Source organism: Pungitius pungitius, chromosome 6 (assembly GCF_949316345.1).
Source record: "Pungitius pungitius chromosome 6, fPunPun2.1, whole genome shotgun sequence".
NCBI lineage: Eukaryota > Metazoa > Chordata > Actinopteri > Perciformes > Gasterosteidae > Pungitius > Pungitius pungitius.
In genome coordinates this window covers 3983773-4006857 of record NC_084905.1, presented here as the reverse complement: position 1 = coordinate 4006857, position 23085 = coordinate 3983773, and the positions used below count along the sequence as shown (strand labels likewise).

Below are 23085 nucleotides of genomic sequence, written 5' to 3'. Positions count from 1 at the left end.
ATTGCAATCATTCAGTCTTTTAATCGTACATGTTTACAGTACAGTATCATATGATTAAACCTCCATTCCATTCCATTTCCTTCATTTTGTATGTCTCACTGGACGCCAATGTCCCCCATTTCACAACATCTACATTTACTGTTTTTTCAACAGAATTGAACTTTTTAAGATGACTTCTTATTCGTCTCTTCATAACACAGTAAAGCACCTGAAAGTTTGCATTCCCAAAGTCTAATGAATCTTCGTTTAGCCGGTGGTTTGATGCAATGCTGCACCTGAGGAACACCTATAGCCCAGTGGATGTCTGTCCCTCCCCTCTGTCGTCCCCACTCTCCCATGCCTCTCTCTCTCTCTCTCTCTCTCTACTGCACGCACGCAAGCACGCACGTTAGCGTGCACGGTAGCCTGCATGAAAAACTGCGTCAGAATTTTTTCTTTTTTTTTTAAGAAGCAAATAAGCCATAATGAAAAACAGTGAGCGCGTGCTCGGTGTGCCGAGTGTAACTATATTATGCGACCAGGCTCTTGGTGTTGACACCCCACTGTGAGGCATGTTGCGCGTGACCGCTTCATCGCTGCCACCTTGTTGACTCATTTCACCATGAGCGCGCCGAAGAAATCCTCAGAAAAAAGGTTAGTGCGTGCGTGCGTGCGTGGGGGCAGTGGGTTTCTGTGTTGTTTCTCATCATGTATTTGCAGGCTCCATAGTGTTTGAAACCGAAGCCCTTCTATAGATTTAAACGGTCAGCCAAACTCGGGTAAGTTTAGAGCATTTCACAAAAGTGACCTGTCTTCGTGGGATTACTTTCGACTACTTGTTTAGACACTTGACTTTATTTGTAGTTAAGCAGCAGTCTGTCTCACGTGACACCTCCATGAAACAGACTGAGCTTAATGTGCTGAATTTAAGACAAAGCTGATGCGATGTGGCCAGCAGGTGTCGGTGTAGTTTGATGCAAAGGTCTGCAGCGCTGGAAAAAGCTGTTGATCTGTCAATAGGAGAATAAGCCCATTAAAGTGTCTTGTTGTTTGTTTAAATATGGGTCTATATATTGTTGTAAAGCATCACTGAATATTAGTTCATATGCAAATGCAGAATGTGCTCTTTTAGTAAACTAAGGTTTTTCCTCTGGACAGAATTGGCTCTAAAAATAAGCTGGAAAAGATATTGAAGACAAGAAAAGGCACCTTCCCACTTCTGATAAAGGTAAGAGATTAGCTAACTTGTCGTGTGGCTTGTATTATTTCTTTATTTTTTTCTTGTTGGACAGGACAGACAGATTATGTTACCATAATTTACAGTGGGGGGCCATGTTTTTAAGTGCTTCCAAGGAACCCTACACCTCATGTTGATCCGCAGGCCTTTAAATAAATTTTATTTGGGTAATTGCAAATACTCAGCAGAATCACATACCTTGTGATGTTCTTGGCCTGCACCACTAAGCCCCCTGAGAGAGGTTCCCTGCTGTTAATGGCAAATGTTTGGAGAGCAAAAGGACCAAATCCTGAGCCATTATGAAGCCACATACGGTATCTGAAGTGCTCCTCCCCGACATTTCTTCTTCGTGGAAAGTCCCACAATGAATATAACACGTTAATGCTGGAATGGACCGATTCCCTCCTCAGACGTCAGTTAGGACACTTTCTTTAATGTTTATTTAAATTTGTCAATAATTATTTATACTGAAAGGCAGATGAGGTGAAATATATACTATTTGTTTAGAGATACAATGAACCGTTATGACCCTTCAACTATATCACAATACTATTGTGAGGTTGATCATTGGTGCTTTTATAAGATGTTTACGCAATTATACTTGAAAAATAACCATCAGAAATGTGGATATAATGGCCCCGTTGGCAAAAACAAATTATGGAACAGTTTGCTAAATTCCAAAAAGTACATTAATTTTCCCTAACGCTGCATTAAAAAATGGGAAAATTAAACCTATGCAACACTACTTTGCCCAGCAGTGCTGCAGTGTGTCCTCCAAACTCTTTAGTGCTTAATCCCATCGAGGCCCTTTCATCCGCTTTGCTCCCAGCACTTTGAAAGAGGCTCCTCGCATATATATTCTCTTTAGGAGAAGATAAGAAGGATCAACATTTTTGAACATCATTGCGAAATAGGAAAGAGCTCCGTCAGAGGCGTCGTTTGAATCTGTTAGGATTTATACTGTATATATTCTCGTTTAGGAGAATGAACCTTTTTTTAATCTGATTATTTCCCCAATTAATTTATTAGTAGTCTGTAAAGTCAAAAAGGGGAAATGTCTGTCACAGTTTTCCAGAACCCAAAGTTCTCAAAAGTCCACAACATTCAGTTTACAATCAAACGAAACAGTGGAAAAACGTCTTCATCGAGAATCTGGAGACGAAAGATGCTTTTTGCAAATCAAATTGAAATAGTAACATATCAACTCTTTGTCGTTTAACAAATCTACTCAAAACCCGCTTCAGCTGTTGATCATTCGTTGTGCTCTTCATGACAGCAGACCTGATCACCTGCTCCAGTCTCTACTCCTCTGGGAATAAGAAGTGTGCCTCCCCATCATTGTGATGAACCCTGCCCCTGATCGGGTTTCTCATCATAGCGTTGCCCTTTGTTGACACCCGACCCCCTGAAATAAAAGTGGCCATTTAGAGAGAGAGCTCACCCCCGCTGATATCAGTGTCGCCAAGAAAATGATAATAGCATATATAATGCTATCCAACAACAACCCCTTTGTTTGTTTTTACTTCTGCATTCGTGTGCATAAAATTGTGTTGTCCCGTGTGTAATATAAGACCATGTTTGCCAACTGAAACTCCTCTGTCTTGTGGTTTGTGGTTCGCTTTCTCAACATGTGAATGCACCGTAATGGCTGGCGGCATCCTCCCTGCTGTGGACGACTGTAATCCGTCCCACTGGTTGTGCACACAGGACTGTGAAAGCCTGGGCTTTGTTTGGCCTTCTACTGACAACGCCGAGGCTGGTCTTTGTGCTGCTATTTCACAGCAGCAGGCTTTCACGCAGAGCAGGTGCTCCAGAGAGGACAACTGGACTGAGACGCTCCCCAATTTGGATAAACATTAATTGAACTTTTTAAACAATGCTGGGTAAACAGCCACCCTGGGAGTTTTGTTAATGAGTGGTTAACTTGGTTGCACAAAGCGTCTGTTTTCCTTTGACGGTGAGTCATGCGATGCTGAGCGGCCACAGCGGGGAGGCCAACGTCCTCCCCCGTCGCCGGCACTCCTTCCGTCTCCTGAGGCCCAAGAGCAGCGTTGTGTAATGATGTTGTGAGGTCTCAAGTATTGTTGTACAAGAAGATCGTCGGGTAGGACCCTGTTAGGCGCACTTATTCCGTCATACACGAAGATATAATCATATTTTCCTTACAGCAATAGCTGCTGCTAAAAAAAACTGGATTATAAATCCTTAAAGTCTAAAGGGAGAAACTGTCTCTCCACTGTGTTTGGGTGAAACGGTGATGCACGCTGGGGCCTCTTGTGTTTGGCACCCAGAAACAGCCATTGTCTACATCTGCCAAACATGTTATCCGATTAATCCCCGCAATTTGCCCTAATTGTTACATTTTGAAGCCAGTGTGTGGTCTGTGTCAGCCGAGCTCGGACACTGGGTCTTTTGTATCCAGGTGCCGACAAAAGCGTATCGCCTTGCGAGGTTGTTGTTGAAGGTGACAGGAGAGTCAGTGCTTATGAGGTCAAAAGAGGAGCGGACAACGCTCATCTTACCCGCGTGACAAAGCTCGCCTTTGCCCATTGCCTCTGTAAGAGCAAGGAGACAGGCAGGCGGTATCAGAGGGCAGAGTGCCACAGCCTTTCCTTGACTCACGGCAAAAAGATTTGAGCAAAGTAATACGACAGAAGGGGTCTTGAAGGTAAATGTGGAATATGAGCTGTGGTGAATTGGGTTGGCTGGAGGTGGGCGACGTCAGAGCCAATTGACAGCGAGGTGTGTCGCACCAGAGATGCCGACCCATCATCACTCACGCAGGCTTGGCTGCACGGGTGTAACTGCTCCATCCTCAGGTTCTCAGAACTGGCAGGGCAGAGTCCAGGTCAGCACCCCCGCTGTGCACGATCGCCAGTAGAGCGGCACGCACCGAAACCTGTGACACGACTTTTAGGATTTTGGAGGTAAACTTGAGTAATCTCCCACACACATGCACTTGTCTTATGCCACACCTGCCTCAGCTCTCTGCCAAGTGGGCCGTCTATATTTAAGGTGATCAGCTTCATTGAAATAAGAGTCTCGAGGTTCCGAGGCACAAGCAGAACCCGACATGGCGCCCTCGGTCGCGTCTCCTTCCAGGGATGGGAAGCGGATCATCTTGGATGATAAAGTGATTAATGAGGTATGGCTCTTCATAGTTTAGGAATTATGATTATGTTCAACTGAAAAGTATAGATGATGGTGTTGAAGAAGAGTTATGCCTGATTATCTGTGGGCGTACTGATTTATTTAATATTTAGGGATCTCTTTTCGGGGGGAGAGATGATGCGCTAGCAAACGTATAAGAATTTAGTTTTTTGTACTGATTGATTTGAGTACATAACTGTATATAACTGTTAAAATGTTTGCTTTTTGGGTATACCACACCGGATGTCAAGAAGAAGTTACAAACAGTCATTGAGCGTGTTTAAGATGATTATGTCAAGTGGGTTGGAGTTTGTAGCACTAGATTAGGCTCAAAGGTGGAGGAGTAATTTTGTATACTCACGTTTGATTAAAAAAAATGTTTTAATTCTACTTGCTAAACAAGCCCATGGAAAATGGCTTTTGGCCCAATTCTTGTAAATGTTGTGAGAGTCTGGGGCTATGCTCCCTGTTTGACAAAGAAGACGGACAGGACGCTCTCTTTTTGTTTATGACATAAAGGGACGTTTCGTGAATTATAAAGCACAAGAGTATAATGTGTACTCTGCATGTAGGTGGACTCAACTTGCTGGCACGGTTTTCACAAATATGAAGTAGTAGGTCAACATCCACCTCCATCAACCATCCCACACAATCATACGTGCAAATACGCGGAAGTGGTTCAAAGTTCTGGGGAAAGTTTGGAAATGTATGTGACAGAAAAAACGACAAGCATCTCAGAAAGAAGAATGAATAAAGTTAAAACATGTAATGTAATATTAAAAGATAACTTTATGTTGCACTCTACTTAAAAACAGAGCAGTCATATCTATGTATATATATATAGATATAGATATATATATAGACAAGTTGCATCAGTACAGAATGTTCCTAACTGAAGCTACGCAGTAAACGTAGAATGGGACTGATGCACCACCCGATTTAGACTTTGACAGAGCCGAGCTACCATCAAATACTTGCTGATTGTTACTGTTGCTCGACACACCAATGTGAAGTGAGCCTCTCCACATGACTCTTGCGTTTTCATTGAGTCTGAGCTTCAATCCATTTTCTTAGCTGTGTCTGTTTATCAGAGACACAAACAAACACACATGGATTTACTTGATCAAAACTTAAACTTGAAGAAACCCACAAGATCACTTATTACTGACTACTTTCAATAGATAATGATTTTTAAAAATCAAGAGATTCAGGACTTGATTGTAATGACTTAGCATTAGTAACAGTGTATTGGAGGTTCTATAAATGCACTTATGTGCTGGTTTTTCATCAGATATCATTGTCACAGTATTTGTGGTAACATCAGAAATGTTCTCAGGCCTGTCAACAATTTACCGGTGACGCATCATGTTTTCCTTTTGAGGGAGGCAAAGTTGATTTTTAGGGGGAGATTGCCAGTCAAATGTTTGTGTAACTCAAAGTAGGGTAACACCGTATCCTCTGAATACCCTCGGTCTCTAGTTTGTGGTTGTAACGTTTCATCAAGCTGGGATTATCATTGCGATGACAGCAGGTCATTTTATATGGTGACGTGAAGTTTCCTTTTTTCATTTCACTACAATGAAATGACAAATATGGAGATATAATACCATTGCACATACACGTAATGTACGTGGGTGCATTAAATACGTAAGAAACTCATGTTTCCATTCATACAAACCATGCAATTTCAAGACTGTTTAGGAACCTCAAATCCATGGGTTTTACCATAAAGCTGGCCTGAACGTAAATGGCTACTCTCGGGGTGTATAGATCCCATTTTCAGTCAGATACCTTTAAATAAGAGGTCAAGGGACATCTTGAAGCCGTATTAATCACCCTTCTCTTTGAGCTAGCAAGGCTGGTTCCAATGGATTCATTTGGTTGTCTTGTTGCACATCTTTAAGTCAAAGCCTTCTACAGCATCGTAAATGCAGGAATGTCTGCCATGATTTCCAGGTACACTGCGAGGGCTGAAGAGCAGTGTCCTTTCGATCTTTTTCTGCAGAATTTCTATTCATTGTTACCTGGGAAAGGACTATGGGAACCTGAAAAATCGTTGTTAATTCACAGCAATATCTATTACTCAGATCCATTGACAGGTTGTAGTTGAACCCAGTTGAGGCCCAGTTGAACCTTTAATTGTCTGCGTGTTTGTGAGTGTCTATGTGCATGCACTCGTGTCAATCTGGGAACTTGACCCATATGTTGCTGAGAAACCTGCTGCCCGTTCCAGACTGCAGATGCCACAGTCCACCTGCCAGCCAGGTCAAGCTACCCACACTCCTCTCGGCCAAATGGAAGGAGACTGTCAGTTTTGGCAGGCGGCTCAACTCGTTTCAGTTTGCCTCTGGCACCTGGCAGCGATTAGCGGGGGTCTAAAAGTAGGCACCTTAAATCTAAGACACGGGGTTCAGGTCCTCAAAAAGGAGGTAATTTGGCCCTTCTTTGACCAAGTCTCATCTGGCGTCCAATCATATTCTGGGTTATCCAGATCCGGCCTGATGGTTCAAACGGCTATTCGCCAGTCAAAGGACTGTCATTAAAGCAAATTAGAATTAAAAACAAAACCCAAAGATGTTGAGAAAGAAAAGAGGTACAGCATCCAGATACGACTCTGTGCCATATATGCTTCAAGAATGGCTGACAGGACCGTAATGAAATACAGTAGCCTGACGAGTCGGGGTACAGAAATAGACACATTTTTCTTGTCACCAAAACCAGGTGATGAATGGAGTTTATTTTTGTCAGCATGATTTGTGTAACATACGTGTAATCACTAATAGGATATGTCTTTTGGTGTGATGACACTTACATGAACATGAAGCATTGCACTTTAGCTTCAGACTCGAGAGCTGGCACTTACCCACCTTGTACTCTCCCCTAAATCATATAATCACAAAGAGTTAATGAAACGATTAAGGGGGGCAATCACAACATTCCCCCCATGACTACCTGCAAAGGCTCACACTCAGTCATCGTATCCTGTCCCGCTGTGGACTCCGCTGTTCCCTTCCGCCGTGTGCAGCAGCAGGCAGGAGGCCATGGGCGTGGTGGGATAAGCTTTCACCTACGTACGAGTTGTCAGCCAGACTGTGGCGTCCCTCAGGGTTTTTATGGAAGCAGCAAAGCAAGCAGAGAACGGTGGAGGAGTTAAAGAGGAAGAGGGGGGGGGGGGTTTGACAGCCCCTCCGGCGTTGTCTCCAAGATACAGTGGCAAATGAGAAGGCACAGAGGCCCATTAGGGCTGTACGTCCTCCCTGCCTGACTTCCACAGCCCCATCAAGTGGGTCACCGGGGAGGATGTTGGGTTTATGTATCTACTGTAACCCCCTCCCTCACTGGAACTGCAATCCCACAGGCCTCCTTTACAGGAAGCCAAGTGCCAGGCCCCTGTTGCTCTATCTCCGGCTCAGGGATGGCTCCCTTGTTGAGCTCCATCCATACGTCACTGGCAGCGGCAAACACAGAGAGCACTCCCTCGCTGACTATAGCAACGGCACAAAGCAACAGCCTCCTCTCACCGTCTGCCTCCAGCCCACCTCTCTACTAAAGAAATGTAGTTTGGATAAACGCGGCAACGAAGAAAGCGAAAGGACACCCAGGTCTCAAACGACCAGAATGTAGCCTTCCGTAAATAGTCCAGAGTGAGGGGGAACCACAGGAAGTTCTGCGTTGAGACGTCAGTCACATCTTCCGGATCCACATCTATAGACGACAAAGCATCATAGCTCAGTTGAGTTCGAGAATAATTCGATTTTGTCAAATGGAAACGGGGATCACCATCACGGGGAACACCACCACCAACCGTTTTCTAGACCACACGCAGGAGGAGATGCAGGCCAGGCATCCGAATCATCACCGTCCTTCATTTGGCTTTTGAGGGCGTCTCTGACCTGTGGAGTGACTTGCCCTCCTCTAGAGGCTGAGGTTGGCTTCAGGGTGTGTTTGCGGCAGCATGAGGGAGATGTGCTATGTGCGAAGACGGGACCTTGCCTACCTGCTGTGGTTTTAGCCTCTTCCATGACTGCTGCTGGAGCAGGAAAAGGAGAATCCAACCTGAGGTATGTTGGGAGGCAGTGCCCACACACACACTCCTTCTTTCGTTCTCCTTTGTTTTGTATTTCTTGTTCAGTCTCTATTTTCAGAGTTGCTCACAATCCTCCTTCTTTATGTTTCGTCTATTTTCTGTTGCCATGGTGAGATATATACCGTATCTGCATTGTTTTGCTCACCAATGCGTGGTCACCCGGGGAACAAAATGCACACAGCAGAGAATCTCCCACGTGAACATAGTCAGTGGGTGACTTCTCAGTAGTTTGATGTTATACATTTACAAGATACTGTACAACAGTGCAGACCTGGATGATGAATCCGGGTTATTTCTTAATTGTCCTCAGAATAAGACATTTTGAACACTGAGAGCATTAATGAACAAGAACATCAAACCAACACAAGTCTATTACCACATTCCCTCTGCCTTTTGAAGGCAGTGATGGCTGAGAAGCTGTCCACATCTGCAGCCAGAGGTGATCAGCGTGGTGCTTGTTTAGGGGAGTCAGTGACAGGAGGATGTCTTGATGGTGTAGTTTGACTGAGAGGGCCCTTAGTTTGCGAATGGCAGCGAGCCTTTGTCAGCAGCATTTATGGATGGATGTGGCGTGAGGATGAAAGCTGATTTCATTGTGCAGGTTGATGTCGAACTCTAGAACAAGTAGAGTGGTATCCAACTGTCGTAAGAAAAGGGTGCTGTGATAGCTAGCGATGTTATGCGCGTGTCAAAAATGAACTGTGTCGCATTGGTGACATTGAAGAGAAGCTGACTGTGAGTACACCACGAGGTGAAAAGGGCAACAGCTTGTTGGTAGGCTGAGGATGAGTCGCCTGTGAAGAGAGCGAATGTGGTTGTGTCCTCTGAATATGTAAAGTATGTTGTAATGTGGGTTGATCTTGAGTTTGTATAGAATGGGACTCAGTATAAAAAAAACAGTTTCTGATATTTATAGATGCTATAATGCTGCAGCGTTGGTACAAAAACAGCATACATGGACTCCGGTTGTCGGTTGTATGAGACGAAGGTCTCCAGCTGCGACCCTTATCACTAATAATCAGTCCAGATGTAAAGAAGCCTCCCGCCTCTTGGAGTAGCCCCTGTCTTCCTCCTCCTTCTATTTCCCCTGAAGCGCCACTCCACCAGCAGGGGCCGATCACAGCATGAGTCCTGAATTTGTGTGTCAGTTCTTGCATGCAACGTGCGTCTAAACTGATTTAACCGTGATAATGTGTGATGTTTCTACAACTAAGTTCCTTAAACATAACAGAATATTAGGGCATCGGGCAATTGATTAGGAGAGTGCAGCTTCCTCAATGGCTTCTCGTTCTGTCTTGAGGCGGATGAAGTGGCCCCTGCTGCTATCATCATCATATTACTTGTTCTGGGCTCCAAGTTGCATTGCACAATGGAGGAGTTTCGTGCAGTGAGGACTGGTCATTTAAACGCATGCATCGTGGCATCAACACAAACGTGCAGTGTCTGTTCTCTGGTTACAAGTTTTAGCTCTGAGAAAAAACAGATAAGCTCTTGGCCGCACGAGTTCAGTCTCAAAAAGGACAAAGACGGGGTCCTTCATTTGTTTCTGACAGTTGATGGATTGGTGGCCATTGACTGTGTTTGCGCTTGTACACCAATTATGAACAGATTTCACTTTCAGGAAAAAGTATATGTTTCCAAAACATATTATTGCATGTTGGGAATTTATTTTCAGGGCCCCAGACCTGAAACTCGACACAGGAAGAGGCCTCTCATATTTTGCAATCGCTGCTCGTTCCAGAGTTAAGACCTCTGAAATAAGCGAAAAGCAGCTGGAAACGAGTGAAACCGTCATTTCTTGTCACAGAGGCCCATTAGGTAAATAAGCGTTGACCACGCCGTGCGCGCGTCGGTAGGAACACTCGCCTGCAAAAAGCGTCGGTGTCGCACAGCGCATCAGTCACACAGCATGGTGAGTGGGTGGATGAGAGCGGACGCATATAAAACGGATCTATATCGATAAATCTCCAGCTGTCAGCGGCGGAAAGCTCAACAGGTGGTCTGCGCCGGTGCCTTAGCGGAACGTGCCAAGGCGCAGAGAGCCTCACGCGCGCGGCTCGCTCGCTAATCGGATCTCTGACGACAGCGCGCCTGCACCGTGCGCGTAAAACCGGGCAGCTTTCGGGGTCCGTGGAACTGATCGGTCCTCGGGATTGCACTCGTCAGCGTTGATTCAGTACTGGTGCCGAAGTTGTGGAAAGCGCGTCTTGGTCGTGAGGCTGGACTGGCGGGGTCGGATACGATGTGTCTTCGTTGGATTTTATAAACTCTCTATCCGTGTGTGGATTGTGTAGAGACTGCCACTGATAACGAACAGCATGCTGCCAGAAATAAATAACAAGGTGAGCCACTTTTTGTTAGCAACTTGGATGGTTGGTAAATAGTTTCTTGTGGTTGAGAAGAGCTTGAAAGTGGTGCTCTGGTTTGCATTGTGGTCGATTTGAAAGGAGTGTTTGGCCAATCAAAGTGTCATGTTTCTATTGTGTTACAACCAAACGTTATGTAACTTAAGCATTCTTCTATAGGACATTTACAGATTTACTATTTTTGCTTTTCCATGGAATATGAATGTATTTTGCCCAGATACAGGGCTTCGTTCCAGGCTAATTCCATTTTGGGAAAAACCCTCCACAGGTATTCTTTTACATTGATGAACTAAAACAACTGTCCATCATCTAATTGCTTCTATTGATACATATAAAGATTCTCAATTTGAATTTATTCACATTATCTTTCGTCTGCCTCCTTTCTCTTTGCCAAGTTGTGATGAAAAACTTGATCCATTTCTATTTCAGTGTTTGTTGTGCTGACAGGATTCTATATGCGTTCTGGTGTATTTTAAACACCTTACATGGGAACTTGCAAATTTAAACCGTGCCGTTTTTGGAATTTCCGCTTGAAAAGGAAACTGAAGGTGCGCATTGACAAACCTATTATCCGAGAGCCAAATCGTAATCCCTTAAAATGGAACAACCTGTTGAGTGCATATAAACAACAGGGCAGTGTGAATATATGTTGGACAGCTGGTACGGTTTCACAGCTTAATGTTGATGTTACTCCTGGTTTCATTGCTTTGTTGACCCTCTGACCAACTGACCCTTTGGGACCCAAAGTGTCTCTCACACCCCGTAGGACGATCCTACCTCCAGTTATAAACCCGCATTCACATAGAGCACAGTCAGCATTTCTCCCGACATCTGTTCCTGTCGCTTTGACTCCATTCATCTATTCATCCAATTTTATTTATACCCATTGGGACAGCTAATCCCCGCTTTCATGTGTTCTATTAGTGCCTGGTGCAAATGGTCTGTATTCACGGCTACACAGGAATAATGATTTACTTTCTTATACGCTTTCTTGCATGGGCAAACATTCATTTTAGCTATCAATGATAGATGTTTCTAAGAAAAAGACAGACAGACAGAAAGACACAAATGTGTTCACTTGGGGCGTAGGTTATGATGTCACTGGTTTTCGATGCTCATTAGCCAGGCTGACGGCGGACAATCACAGGTGATGTTTTGGAAGCCGACCGGCCACATTGACCTGCATGACTCGGTGTGCTCCTCACATTGTAACATGACGACGTTGTTGTTGAAGTCCTTTCTTTGTGTATACTGGGTCCGTCCTCCATTACCGAAATTCTTAGTTGGCAAACATTTCTGATTTGATTGACTAATCGATTTTTTTGATTTCATTTAACAGTTTCACCTCAAAGAGTTCCACACAAAGCCCCCACTTCAAATATTGTGTTTTTCAGAAATTGGTTCAAAGGTTTCTTGTAAATAAGTCAGTCGACGAGCCGATGAGTGTGTGCAGGGTGTGTTTACTTGTATCCAGTAAATATAGGTAAGAAGTCAGTTCAGCGTCTTGTCCTCTTGTCTATGACAGCTGTCAGGGTTTACTGTTGCATTGTGAAAACTGTTTCCTTTCCAGCACCTACAGACCGTAACCCAGCCTGTCACTCCCTTACTCCCCAAATGCAGGCGTCCAGAGTGAGTTTAGCAGGTATCCCTAAGCTCTATTTCACCCACATGGTGTCTCCCATCGCCTGCCATCTCAGGCACGCGTAATAAGGCACGCGTAAGCTGGCTTGGTGTCCGAGAGAATCGCACACAATCCTTCCAAATGCGTGTGCTGCTTTAGTAGGTTCAGAGCTCAGTCTCTTCAGTACTTAGCGCTTCCTTTTAACTTGTAGGATTTGGGAAAGTGGATCTGTAGTGCGCGCAGGCTTAGTGACACGTGTGCACACACAGCCACACACATGGACCTGCACATGTTCACACACCTGCGCAAACCAGAAGGTACACAGAAGAAATCTATTTCAGGATCATTGTGACGCCTCGTTGCAATAACCGCTCTGCTGCCCACAGGCTGCTTTGGTTTGCCTCTTGGCCTAAAATAATTTATAAATCCAATTTAGGGACAGGATTAAATTATGCATTGTGCTATTTGAAGATAAAATACAGCTGGTATGTTTTAGTTTTCTTTATGATTTGCTGTCATTCCTTCCTCAGACGTCTCGCCCGGAGGCCTTCCCTCACCCTCACAGACTCCCCGAAAGCAACCGTCTTGGAACAAACCGACCCTGCCTACAGGTCAGCGCTGCCCCCCCCCCAGAAAGAGGCTGTAGCAGCTGGGCACTGATCCAGCACAACAACCAACAAGGCCATCATTTCCATTTTGGTGTTAGATTTTAACTCTGTGATTTCATCAATGTTGCTGAAGAGAGGGTCTCCTTTTTGTTGTTATTGTTCATTGACATGCATTGAGCTAATCCGGAATCGCGTCTCCTACTAGAAATAAAAGGCTTAGATATGCTTCATGCTCAGATTCTTATGTTGTTTTAATCATTAACCAAGCAGCTCATTGAAAAACAGCAACCCAAATAAAACATGTTAACCAATTCGGGTTATTATATTGACATACTCCTCCGGAAATCCTAAATGTGGCTGCAGAGTTTTTGCCCTCATTTATGCTGTTGTAGGGTGTAAAGCGTTACATATTTCCTAAGATAGAAGTGCAGCTTTTAAAAAGCAGCATGCCCCTGGTAAGTCACAGGCACATAACTATGTTTACGTCCTTTGCCTGTTGTGGCAGGTGCTGGCTACTATATTTAGCTCTATCTCTATGCGTCATAATCAAGTGGGCAGATCCTGCAGCAGCCCCTAACATGTGCAGACTATTCACTGTATGGATTAGAACACGTTTTTCCCTAAATGTTGTTAGTAATTATTATATGAAATAATAAATAATGTTGCTAATACAGTACATGCAAGGACCCAGGAGGTTTGAGGTTTTCTACTTGATATTTGAGTGGAATTCCAGCTCAGTCAGGAAACAGGTCGACAGGTCTTATAATACTAAATGATGCCTCTCGTGACACAAATACTATTCTTTGTGGTTCCTCACTTTTCCCGGAGAGCTTGGCACAGAGCGGAGGTCTAATTTTGCCCGTCATTGCCGTGGCTGAACCTTGCAAGACCGTGACACATGTAATCATGCTCTCGGAGCAAGCTGCATGGCAGCCAGTGAAAAGCAGGTTGCTGCTCTTCACCTCCCCCGCAGAGCCACCACAGACAGACTCTGTCAGGACCCAGCCTCACTCGCTTTGTCCCCATCTCACTTTGAACCTGATCAGTAATTCCAGCCGCCGCCTGCTGGGGGTCCTGGTCACCTGAGCCGTCTTAGACGGGATGCATGCGAAAAGGATGTAGATCACAAAGCACCATTGACCAGCTTGAGCCCGACACAGACGCATACTGTTGATAACATGAGAGGGCTTGCGGTGTAAAAAAGAAAAATTCATTTAGAATTCACACTTGCTGATGCAGTATTTCTGGATGCATTTGTTGTGTGGAGATGTGCAGTTCAGTAATTGATATTGGAATAGAGTGGGCTCTTCCATACAGGGAAAAACTTGAAAAGTTTCTAGCTGTGTAAATTGGCCATTTTTGTTGTTGTTTTTCTGACTATCTATTTTTTGGGGGATTAGAATGAGGTCTGCATTCATCAGAGTCCTTGGTCACTTTGCCAGACATTTATATAGGTCGAACGATCTTGTTTCCTCCATCCTCAGCCCTTATTTTGTGTGTCTGTTAAGTGGTTGTGTTTTATCTAACAGCAGTTTCTTTAGTCGATGTAGTGAAATGAAACAAATCCTTCTGGTTCACAGAAGTTCGGCACTGGTGTGGGGACCCTGCCCGTGCTTGAGCCACCGGTGGTCCAGGTTGTGGTCAGCAATGCCAAAAACCAGCAACAGCAGTCAGACAACATCCTGCCCCAAATTGCCAACAAAGGGGGCCAAAACAACTACCAGGCACACCCGGTGAGACCCTCGCACATCAGCACACTGTGATGTCCTGTAGTGGCAGCTGTTTGTGCCTAATGATGTTTCATCAAAAATGAAGCATCAATATTTCTCCACAGTAGCTCATACAACTCCAAACTAAAAAAAACAGCAAATTAGATGCAATGACCGGGAAAAGGTTCATTCTTCATTTTTTCTTTGCCCATAATTACAGTGGTACTTTGCTGTCTGTCTGTGTTTATTGTACAGGATGAGAGGTCGAAGCCCACCCAGCCGTTCAGCAAGCGCATCGGTACAGCAGTGGATAAAGTGTCCGTCTCCCGCAACAGCAAGATTTTCAGCAACAAGCTGGAGAAAGAGAAGGCATATGAAGGACAGAAGTTACCCATGTCCCCCACAGGTATGGTACTGTGGATGAGGATACAACACGAGATAATTACACAGTTTTTATGTCACATTGAGTCTTTCAGGGTTTTCTAAGAGAGGCTTAGGCTCTAAGTAACATGCAGTTTTGATCCCCCGTAAAAATAGCATTGAAGCCGACTGTTCACAATCCTCCTCTGCTCGCAGAGGTGTCATCCATGTGATAGTGACTCATCTCACCCTCCTCCTTACTCCCGGTTGCAGAGGCACTCAAGAACTTCAAGGAACGGATGACGGAGTTTGAGCAGGAGGAAATCATGGACTATGCAGAGATCTGGTTCCTTGGTCTGGGCTCTCAGAAGATCGAGGGATCCCAAGGTACACCGCAGAACTCTGGATATGATGACGAGCATGGAAGCTACGTCAGGGTAAGATGGTTGGTCTGTCGCTATTTTTGAATGTCAAAGGGTTTTATATTTAGAAATGTTGTCTTTGAAACTCCAGCCTGACTCGCAAACTGTAAAGATGCACATAAGCATCCTGGAGGAAAAAGGTTTTGCAACTTTTGCAAAGTAACAGAAGTGACTAAACCTAATGAACTGAACTGCGGTTATCCTGCCCGGTGACAACAGGCTGAACTGGCTTGTATTAATCAGGTGACTGATAGGCAGGTTATTCATGAGACAATGTGTGATGAATGAGCTGTTTAAGGCTTAGCGACTTTCACGTCACTACTGCAAGGCTGAGCTGTCAGCATCAGAAAAGCACAGTGGAAACTGTAGCACACAGCGGATCAGTGGGAGTGAGCGTGATGCACAGCCCATCAACTGTGTTGTCCCCGAGAAAATAAACACGTATTTTCATGTTGTTATTATGAAATGATGCATATTTTTGTTTCAATGAAAAGCATGCAGTGCATAATGCTCCAGTATTCACAGTGCCCTTCCTTTGTCTTCTGCAGGTGCTGCATGACCATATTGGATACAGGTTTGAAGTGCTCGAAGTGATTGGGAAAGGTTCCTTTGGGCAGGTCCTGAAATGCCTGGACCATAAGAACAATGAGCTCGTAGCCATTAAGATGATACGCAATAAGAAAAGGTACCACTACACTCGCATATTTATTTTAGATTTATTTCATTTTTTTCTGACTCTAATGTCACTTTTGATTGAAGAAAGGACTAAATTTGTGGCATGCCTCATTTTCATCTGTTGTGAGGTTTTGCCAAAGGCCTCTGCCGAGAGCATTATATATATATATATATATATATCAATACTACATATCCAGGGATTGACAAACCCATCAGACATCATCAACGGCAGAAACTTTCATAAAGAACAAAAAATATTTCCCAAAAGTGCTTTTGATCCATTTTTGGTATGTCACAATTTATATCATCATCAAAGATGTATATCACTGTATTGTGGCCCTTTCCCTAACTTGAAATTACAGAAATAAATGTTTGTAAATCTCAGGTAATATTTTAGTGTTCAACCTATCTAACACTCTCTGTAAATGGGTCTGTAGGTTTCATCAGCAAGCCCTGGTGGAGTTGAAGATCCTGGATGTGATAAAAAGGAAAGACAAAGACAACCTTCACAACGTCATCCACATGAAGGAGTACTTTTACTTCCGAAATCACCTGTGCATCTCCTTTGAGCTCCTCGGGTTAGTGCGTGTCTGTGCATTGCCTCACCTGTTGACATTTTTTTACCTACTTCAGTTGTTTTTTTTACCTACTTACTACGTATTCCGCATGAGAGCAACCAGGCCTGCACGCTTATAAGCTACAAGAGAATATGAAGACTTTACTGTCATTCCATGGTAGAAGATCACTGTGCTGTCGTAACGAAGGCATTTCCTACTGGTCTCAATTCATTGACTCTTAACACTGGACCACAGTCAATCAGGTGCCAAGTGATCACCTGTACCTTAAGGCATGAGACACAACTTCTATTTGAAGGGAGTTTTGCGTATCGCTCAGGCTGAATGACCTTTAGAGGACGTCTGGGAGTGCCCCCCCTCGTCTTACATTACTGTAACCCGAATCCTTTAGTTAAGGCCTTGATTAGAGCCCTACCTCTTACCTCTTCTTGCTTCATGGTGTGAAGGCTCAAATTACACAAGAGGTGAATCCTTATTGCAAGTAGCATGAAAGAGTAGCGGGATAGTTTCTCTCTAAATGGGAGCGGAATCAAGGATTATTAATTGATGTGCTTCTCACTCAGTGGATGTTTCATTGATGGGGATGTAAAGTGTGGGGCGTTTGTTATAAATGATTCCTGCGGTGCATCTTTTTAAAAGTGAATTAGTTCTGACCTCATTCTCTATACATCAAACAAAGTACTTAAATGGTGATTATTGTGAAGAAAAAAAAAATGCTGTTCAACAGCATTATAAACTAACAGTATCTTATGTTGTTGTGTCTTTTGTCAGAGTGAACCTGTACGAGCTGATTAAAAAAAACAACTTCCAGGGCTTCAGTCTCGCTCTCATCCGTCGGTTCACCCACGCTCTGCTCAGGTGCCTGCAGATGCTGCATAGGGAGAAGATTATCCACTGCGACCTCAAACCGGTACTGACCTGATGTGGACCACTCCTTTGCACTGAATCATTGTCCCGCTGTTGATGATCAGATGAATTCCCTCACAACAATAGTGCAAATACTTCTCCATCCTGTGGAACGAAGCAACATTGCAGCTGCATTTTATAAAAGCAACTTGTATGAAGGTTTTTGCTTTGCTTACTTTTCAACAGGAGAACATCCTTCTTTCTCAGAGAGGGCCGGGGAACATCAAGGTGGTTGACTTTGGATCAAGCTGTTATGAACAACAAAGAGGTTACAGCATTGAACTACATTTATTAATATGTAATTAAACTTAACCATGTCAAGCTATTCAAATAAATGGTCCTCATAGTCTCTTCTGTCTCAACCATTAGTGTATACCTACATCCAGAGTCGCTTCTACCGCTCCCCAGAGGTCATCCTGGGTCACCCGTACAGCATGGCCATTGACATGTGGAGTCTGGGTTGCATCCTTGCTGAGCTCTACACAGGCTATCCTATCTTCCCAGGAGAGAGCGAAGTGGAGCAGATAGCTTGCATAATGGAGGCACGACTTGAAAAAAATAACTATGCACATTTATTGTTTATTTTTAAACTTCCTCTAATATTTGTTGAGTTGGTGATGTGATATTTTATTTACAGGTTTTTGGCATGCCCCCAAATGATTTTGTTCAGTCAGCTGCAAGGAGGAGACTTTTCTTTGGTGAGGATTTATTGAGTTTCAGATATTTCTTATATCATATTTTACGTTTTGTAGCACACAAGGTAGACTAAAGGATTGCTAAACATCCGAATACGATGAATAACTAGGCCATGCTTTGCAATAGGTGTGACACTACTCCATAGGAACAATGTGCCGAGATTACAAATCAATGGTGTGTTGGGTGATTGTGTGCAGACTCAAAAGGAAATCCCAGGAACATCACCAATAGCAAAGGGAAGAAGAGACGACCCAACTCCAAGGACCTGTCAGCCACATTGAAAACAAATGACGCTTTGTTCTTAGACTTCATCAAGCGCTGCCTCACGTATGTTTACTCCAAACATTTGCTGCACTGTCTACCAGAGATCAAAACAACTGGATGTGACTTCATTTGTTTGCTTCACTGATACATTATTGAAGATAAATTATTGATCAGACTTGAATTGTTTTTGTGTGTGTGTTTTCAGTTGGGACCCTACCAAGCGCATGACTCCAGATGAGGGGCTACAGCATGAGTGGATCCTGGAGGGGAATTTCAACAGAGTCCGCCCAAGAACCAAGCCGCCAGCGAAGAAGGCCTCAGACAGTTTGACCAGCAAGCCTGGTAAGAGTATCCAACCCAGTCTCCAAAAAAAGCGTGAAATGGCTACGTTGGTCCACCGTGATAAACGTAGTCATGTTACGTTTTCCCCCAAAATAACATTACTATGTTACGTTTCTTTTGGCCCATTCATTTACATTGCTTTGCAAATAGGTCACGTGACTATCAAGTTTCCCGTTAGTGAAAAGAAAAACATGGCTGACGGTCAGCATAATCTCCGTGAAAAACACAATATTTTAAGAAAGCATCAGCATTTGTATGCATTTCGATGGCATTTCTAGCGAGAAGTATGCGTTATTCTTTCATAATCTTCTATCAGAGACTGTAGAAGACCTTCCGTTTATTCGTTTCTGCGAAGATTTGAGTGTCCCTTTGGGAAAGCGTGGCTACGCAACGCCTTTAACGGCGCATTATTAAAAAAACACTTCCAGTGGGGGCGTTACCGTAAAGAAGCGTTCAGCCTTAAAGCCACTAATCGCCAAACAAAACAAACTCAAAGCACTCGAATCACATTATGACTTTTTAAACATAAATTCCGTTATTTTTATGAGTTTTCAATGAAAGAATGCATCATTTCCGGGGGTAGGCAAGCCCGGGACATCCCGAATTATGGGCAATTTTGATTTGTCCAGCTTTTTGACAGCTCCAGTCCCGACTTCCAATCACAGCCTCCTAAATCAATGACGCGCCTAAAACTCTCGGTTCGAACATTACGTCTTGTTTACATGGGAAAGGGGGGCGGGGCTTCGCCCTCAGAGCGGAGCGTCATTTCTCGCTCCACACGTCTCCTCTTTTTACTGGCCAGGAAAACGGGCGATCTATCCCACGTGGGTCTGGCTCCATTCCATTGGCTCTGACGAATCCATAGAGAGGCGGGACTTATAATTTGCCCGGCAAACGGAGAGATTTGAGCTGCATTGCTTCCACTGTGCGTGAAGTGGCCGTGAGGCCTCCACTAAAGTCTCTCTCTATTTGTTCTGCTTTACTCAATAAAAGTAAAACCTTTACAGATATACTGTCCACACACTAGGCTAACATAATGGAGACTTCCAGGCTTCGTCCTTTATGTTTTATGGGGATAAAGCCCCTGTAAGTAGTTTTTTCCCAAGCAAATCTGAGTTTCTTCTTTTTTTGTGTGTTCCATACAAATATCAAAATATATATACTGATTTTCACATCCAAACACACTCACTTATGTTCCCTTTTATCATGACAACAAGAAATTTCAAGATAAACCTTTTGCTTTCATAAATCATACAGTTTTAGTGTGTAAATGCCCAGCAGTGTACGGTCCGGGGGCCCCTATCCGCCTTTCCCATGTAAACAAGACGTAATGTTCGAACCGAGAGTTTTAGGCGCGTCATTGATTTAGGAGGCTGTGATTGGAAGTCGGGACTGGAGCTGTCAAAAAGCTGGACAAATCAAAATTGCCCATAATTCGGGATGTCCCGGGCTTGCCTACCCCCGGAAATGATGCATTCTTTCATTGAAAACTCATAAAAATAACGGAATTTATGTTTAAAAAGTCATAATGTGATTCGAGTGCTTTGAGTTTGTTTTGTTTGGCGATTAGTGGCTTTAAGGCTGAACGCTTCTTTACGGTAACGCCCCCACTGGAAGTGTTTTTTTAATAATGCGCCGTTAAAGGCGTTGCGTAGCCACGCTTTCCCAAAGGGACACTCAAATCTTCGCAGAAACGAATAAACGGAAGGTCTTCTACAGTCTCTGATAGAAGATTATGAAAGAATAACGCATACTTCTCGCTAGAAATGCCATCGAAATGCATACAAATGCTGATGCTTTCTTAAAATATTGTGTTTTTCACGGAGATTATGCTGACCGTCAGCCATGTTTTTCTTTTCACTAACGGGAAACTTGATAGTCACGTGACCTATTTGCAAAGCAATGTAAATGAATGGGCCAAAAGAAACGTAACATAGTAACGTTATTTTGGGGGAAAACGTAACATGACTACGTTTATCACGGTGGACCAACGTAGCCATTTCACGCTTTTTTTGGAGACTGGGTTGGATCACAATCAGAACCCTTCATTTGTATGATGGACATACAAGGAACAGTCCATTTCATCACCCATGCTATGTACTTTAAATATAACCCTTATTTAAGCTGAAATAGATGCATAATACATAATAAAGTTGTTTTGCATTCCCCTTGAATGTGTTCCTTTAATGTCTTTTGTTTCCACGGCACAGCAGAGAAAGACAGCTCAGAAAGCAGCAGCGACAAGCTGAAAAGAGACGGCGCAGCAGCAGCCGCAAAAACGGCTCCTGGCGAACGCCTGCGGCCCATCGGGGCCTCAGCGGAGGAGGAGGTGGGTGAGACTGAGGGGAAGATGTCCACGGATACCAAGCACGAAGAAGGAGGTGGAGAGAGGCCCGTTCACATCATCATCAAGCCGCAAGAGGGCGTGGGCACGGAGAGAAAAGACAGCCAAGAGCTGTCTCAGTGTTTGCCCCCTATCATATAACCGGCAAAGGCAATCGCGCTGCGCTCATGACATTGGGGAACTGTTGTTTTCGGCTCAGTGTTCCAAGAGCGATCGAGTTGGTCAAGTGCGAGGAAATGGACAGCTAAGAAAAAACGGGCCATTTGTTTGGCCCTCAAAAAACAGAACATGTGAAGATCTCCTTAATCCATTTACTACAAACACTGCCATTTTGCTTCTGTGTCACAAAAACGATGTGTTAGAGACGTCCGAGCCAGAGGGAAAGTCTCATTTTCTGAGTTTCGAGTCCGAAAGAAGTGGATGTTTTGAACCTCAAGGTAGGAAGCAAACCAGTCCCCACATGCTGTGAATAAAATATAAATGTATTAATTAGACAATAATCAGCAAAAAGGGGACATCCCCTATTTATTGTTTTAGGAATGCAGTCGTAGCGCATTCTTTTATTCTGTGAAACTTTGAGTTTTTATGACCGGGAAGTCAATCAACCAGTTGTCCTTTTTTATATGAAGGTGCAGTTGCAGACATTTCACTTGCGTGTCGCCATTGAGATACCAAGCCGTCTGCCAAATACAATTGCATATTTTGAATATTGATAAAGAAAAACTAATTAATAGTACACTGTCCTCTGTATTATTTATTAAACCCAATCTTTGCTGTGCATTGACATCTTTGATAAACAGGTTATACCATAATACCATAATACTTTTAATGTTCTCAGTTTTTAAGTTTAAAATCAAATTTAAACTCACTACAGGGTTATAAAATGAAAATTTTGTTTGGGATTGCATTTTATTTTATTTTACACATAACTTTCATAATCCTAAACTATTTTAAGTGTGTGGAATAAAGGCTGAGCCAAAAAAGGAGTTTTTTAAATCATGTTCTCAAATAACTAATTGTCATACCCTTTTTAATTGCAGAATTTTATCGATGACATATTGATTAATAATGATTTAACATAGTTATTATGGAGTATGTTTGAGCCTGTTTCATATTTGTTCAACAATTTAATCCAAACTTTTACAAAATATGTAATTGTAATATAATTGAATGTATATATTTCTGCTGTGTTTTATGGTGTAATACAGAACACATGTTAAAAGAATATTCCCGATATTTGTTGAGGGTTTGGACAAGGTTTAACTTGTTGTGTTGTTACTGTATAAAAATATTTGGGTCTGTTATTCATAATATAATTTTTATTAGTATCAAAAATAAAATCAAGTTATTGATAGTTTGTGCCTTGCAGTATTAGAAATCTTGCACTTTATTATTGTGTGCGTACACCTGGATTAGATACTGTGCGATTCTTGTCAACAAGGGTTCAAACCTGCCACAATCCCTTTCATTTGATATAATAATTCTCGTCTAACAATACAGAAAATACCATATTTACAATGGATTTATGTCTTAAGTCGCCAACGGAGATTGAATTGGACATTGATAGGCCGCATGCTCTATATCTAGCTCAGCAACAAGTGATCCCAAGAGAGTGGATTGCAGCTCAAACAAGAAAAGTTATGTTGTGCTCATTAACATTTTTATGTCTCTATGTCTTTTATGATGAATAAAAGTTTGTTTTCAAGAGCATTTGCTTTCATATTGAATTAAAATTACCCAGATT

At 43.2% G+C, this 23085-nt stretch overlaps 1 protein-coding gene across 5 annotated transcripts; it reads left to right on the top strand.

Annotated features, from left to right (window-relative positions):
• The first annotated feature begins 456 nt into the window (after positions 1 to 456).
• dyrk4 (dual-specificity tyrosine-(Y)-phosphorylation regulated kinase 4) lies at positions 457 to 23051 on the top strand. 5 transcript variants are annotated; one of them, XM_037452245.2, is made up of 15 exons: positions 457 to 633; positions 1138 to 1207; positions 12971 to 13051; positions 14629 to 14781; positions 15013 to 15163; positions 15391 to 15554; positions 16088 to 16224; positions 16652 to 16792; positions 17561 to 17699; positions 17882 to 17963; positions 18065 to 18237; positions 18333 to 18393; positions 18589 to 18718; positions 18861 to 18997; positions 21211 to 23051. In XM_037452245.2, the coding sequence occupies exons 1-15, from the start codon at positions 602 to 604 to the stop codon at positions 21480 to 21482; spliced, it is 1923 nt and encodes a 640-aa protein (XP_037308142.2). In that variant the 5' UTR covers positions 457 to 601; the 3' UTR covers positions 21483 to 23051. The 5 variants fall into 5 exon arrangements, with proteins under 5 accessions (XP_037308142.2, XP_037308140.2, XP_037308143.2 ...); XM_037452243.2 differs by having other exon boundaries at positions 21208 to 23051; XM_037452246.2 differs by lacking the exons at positions 457 to 633; positions 1138 to 1207 and adding an exon at positions 7805 to 8427 and having other exon boundaries at positions 21208 to 23051.
• The last annotated feature ends 34 nt before the right edge of the window (positions 23052 to 23085 follow it).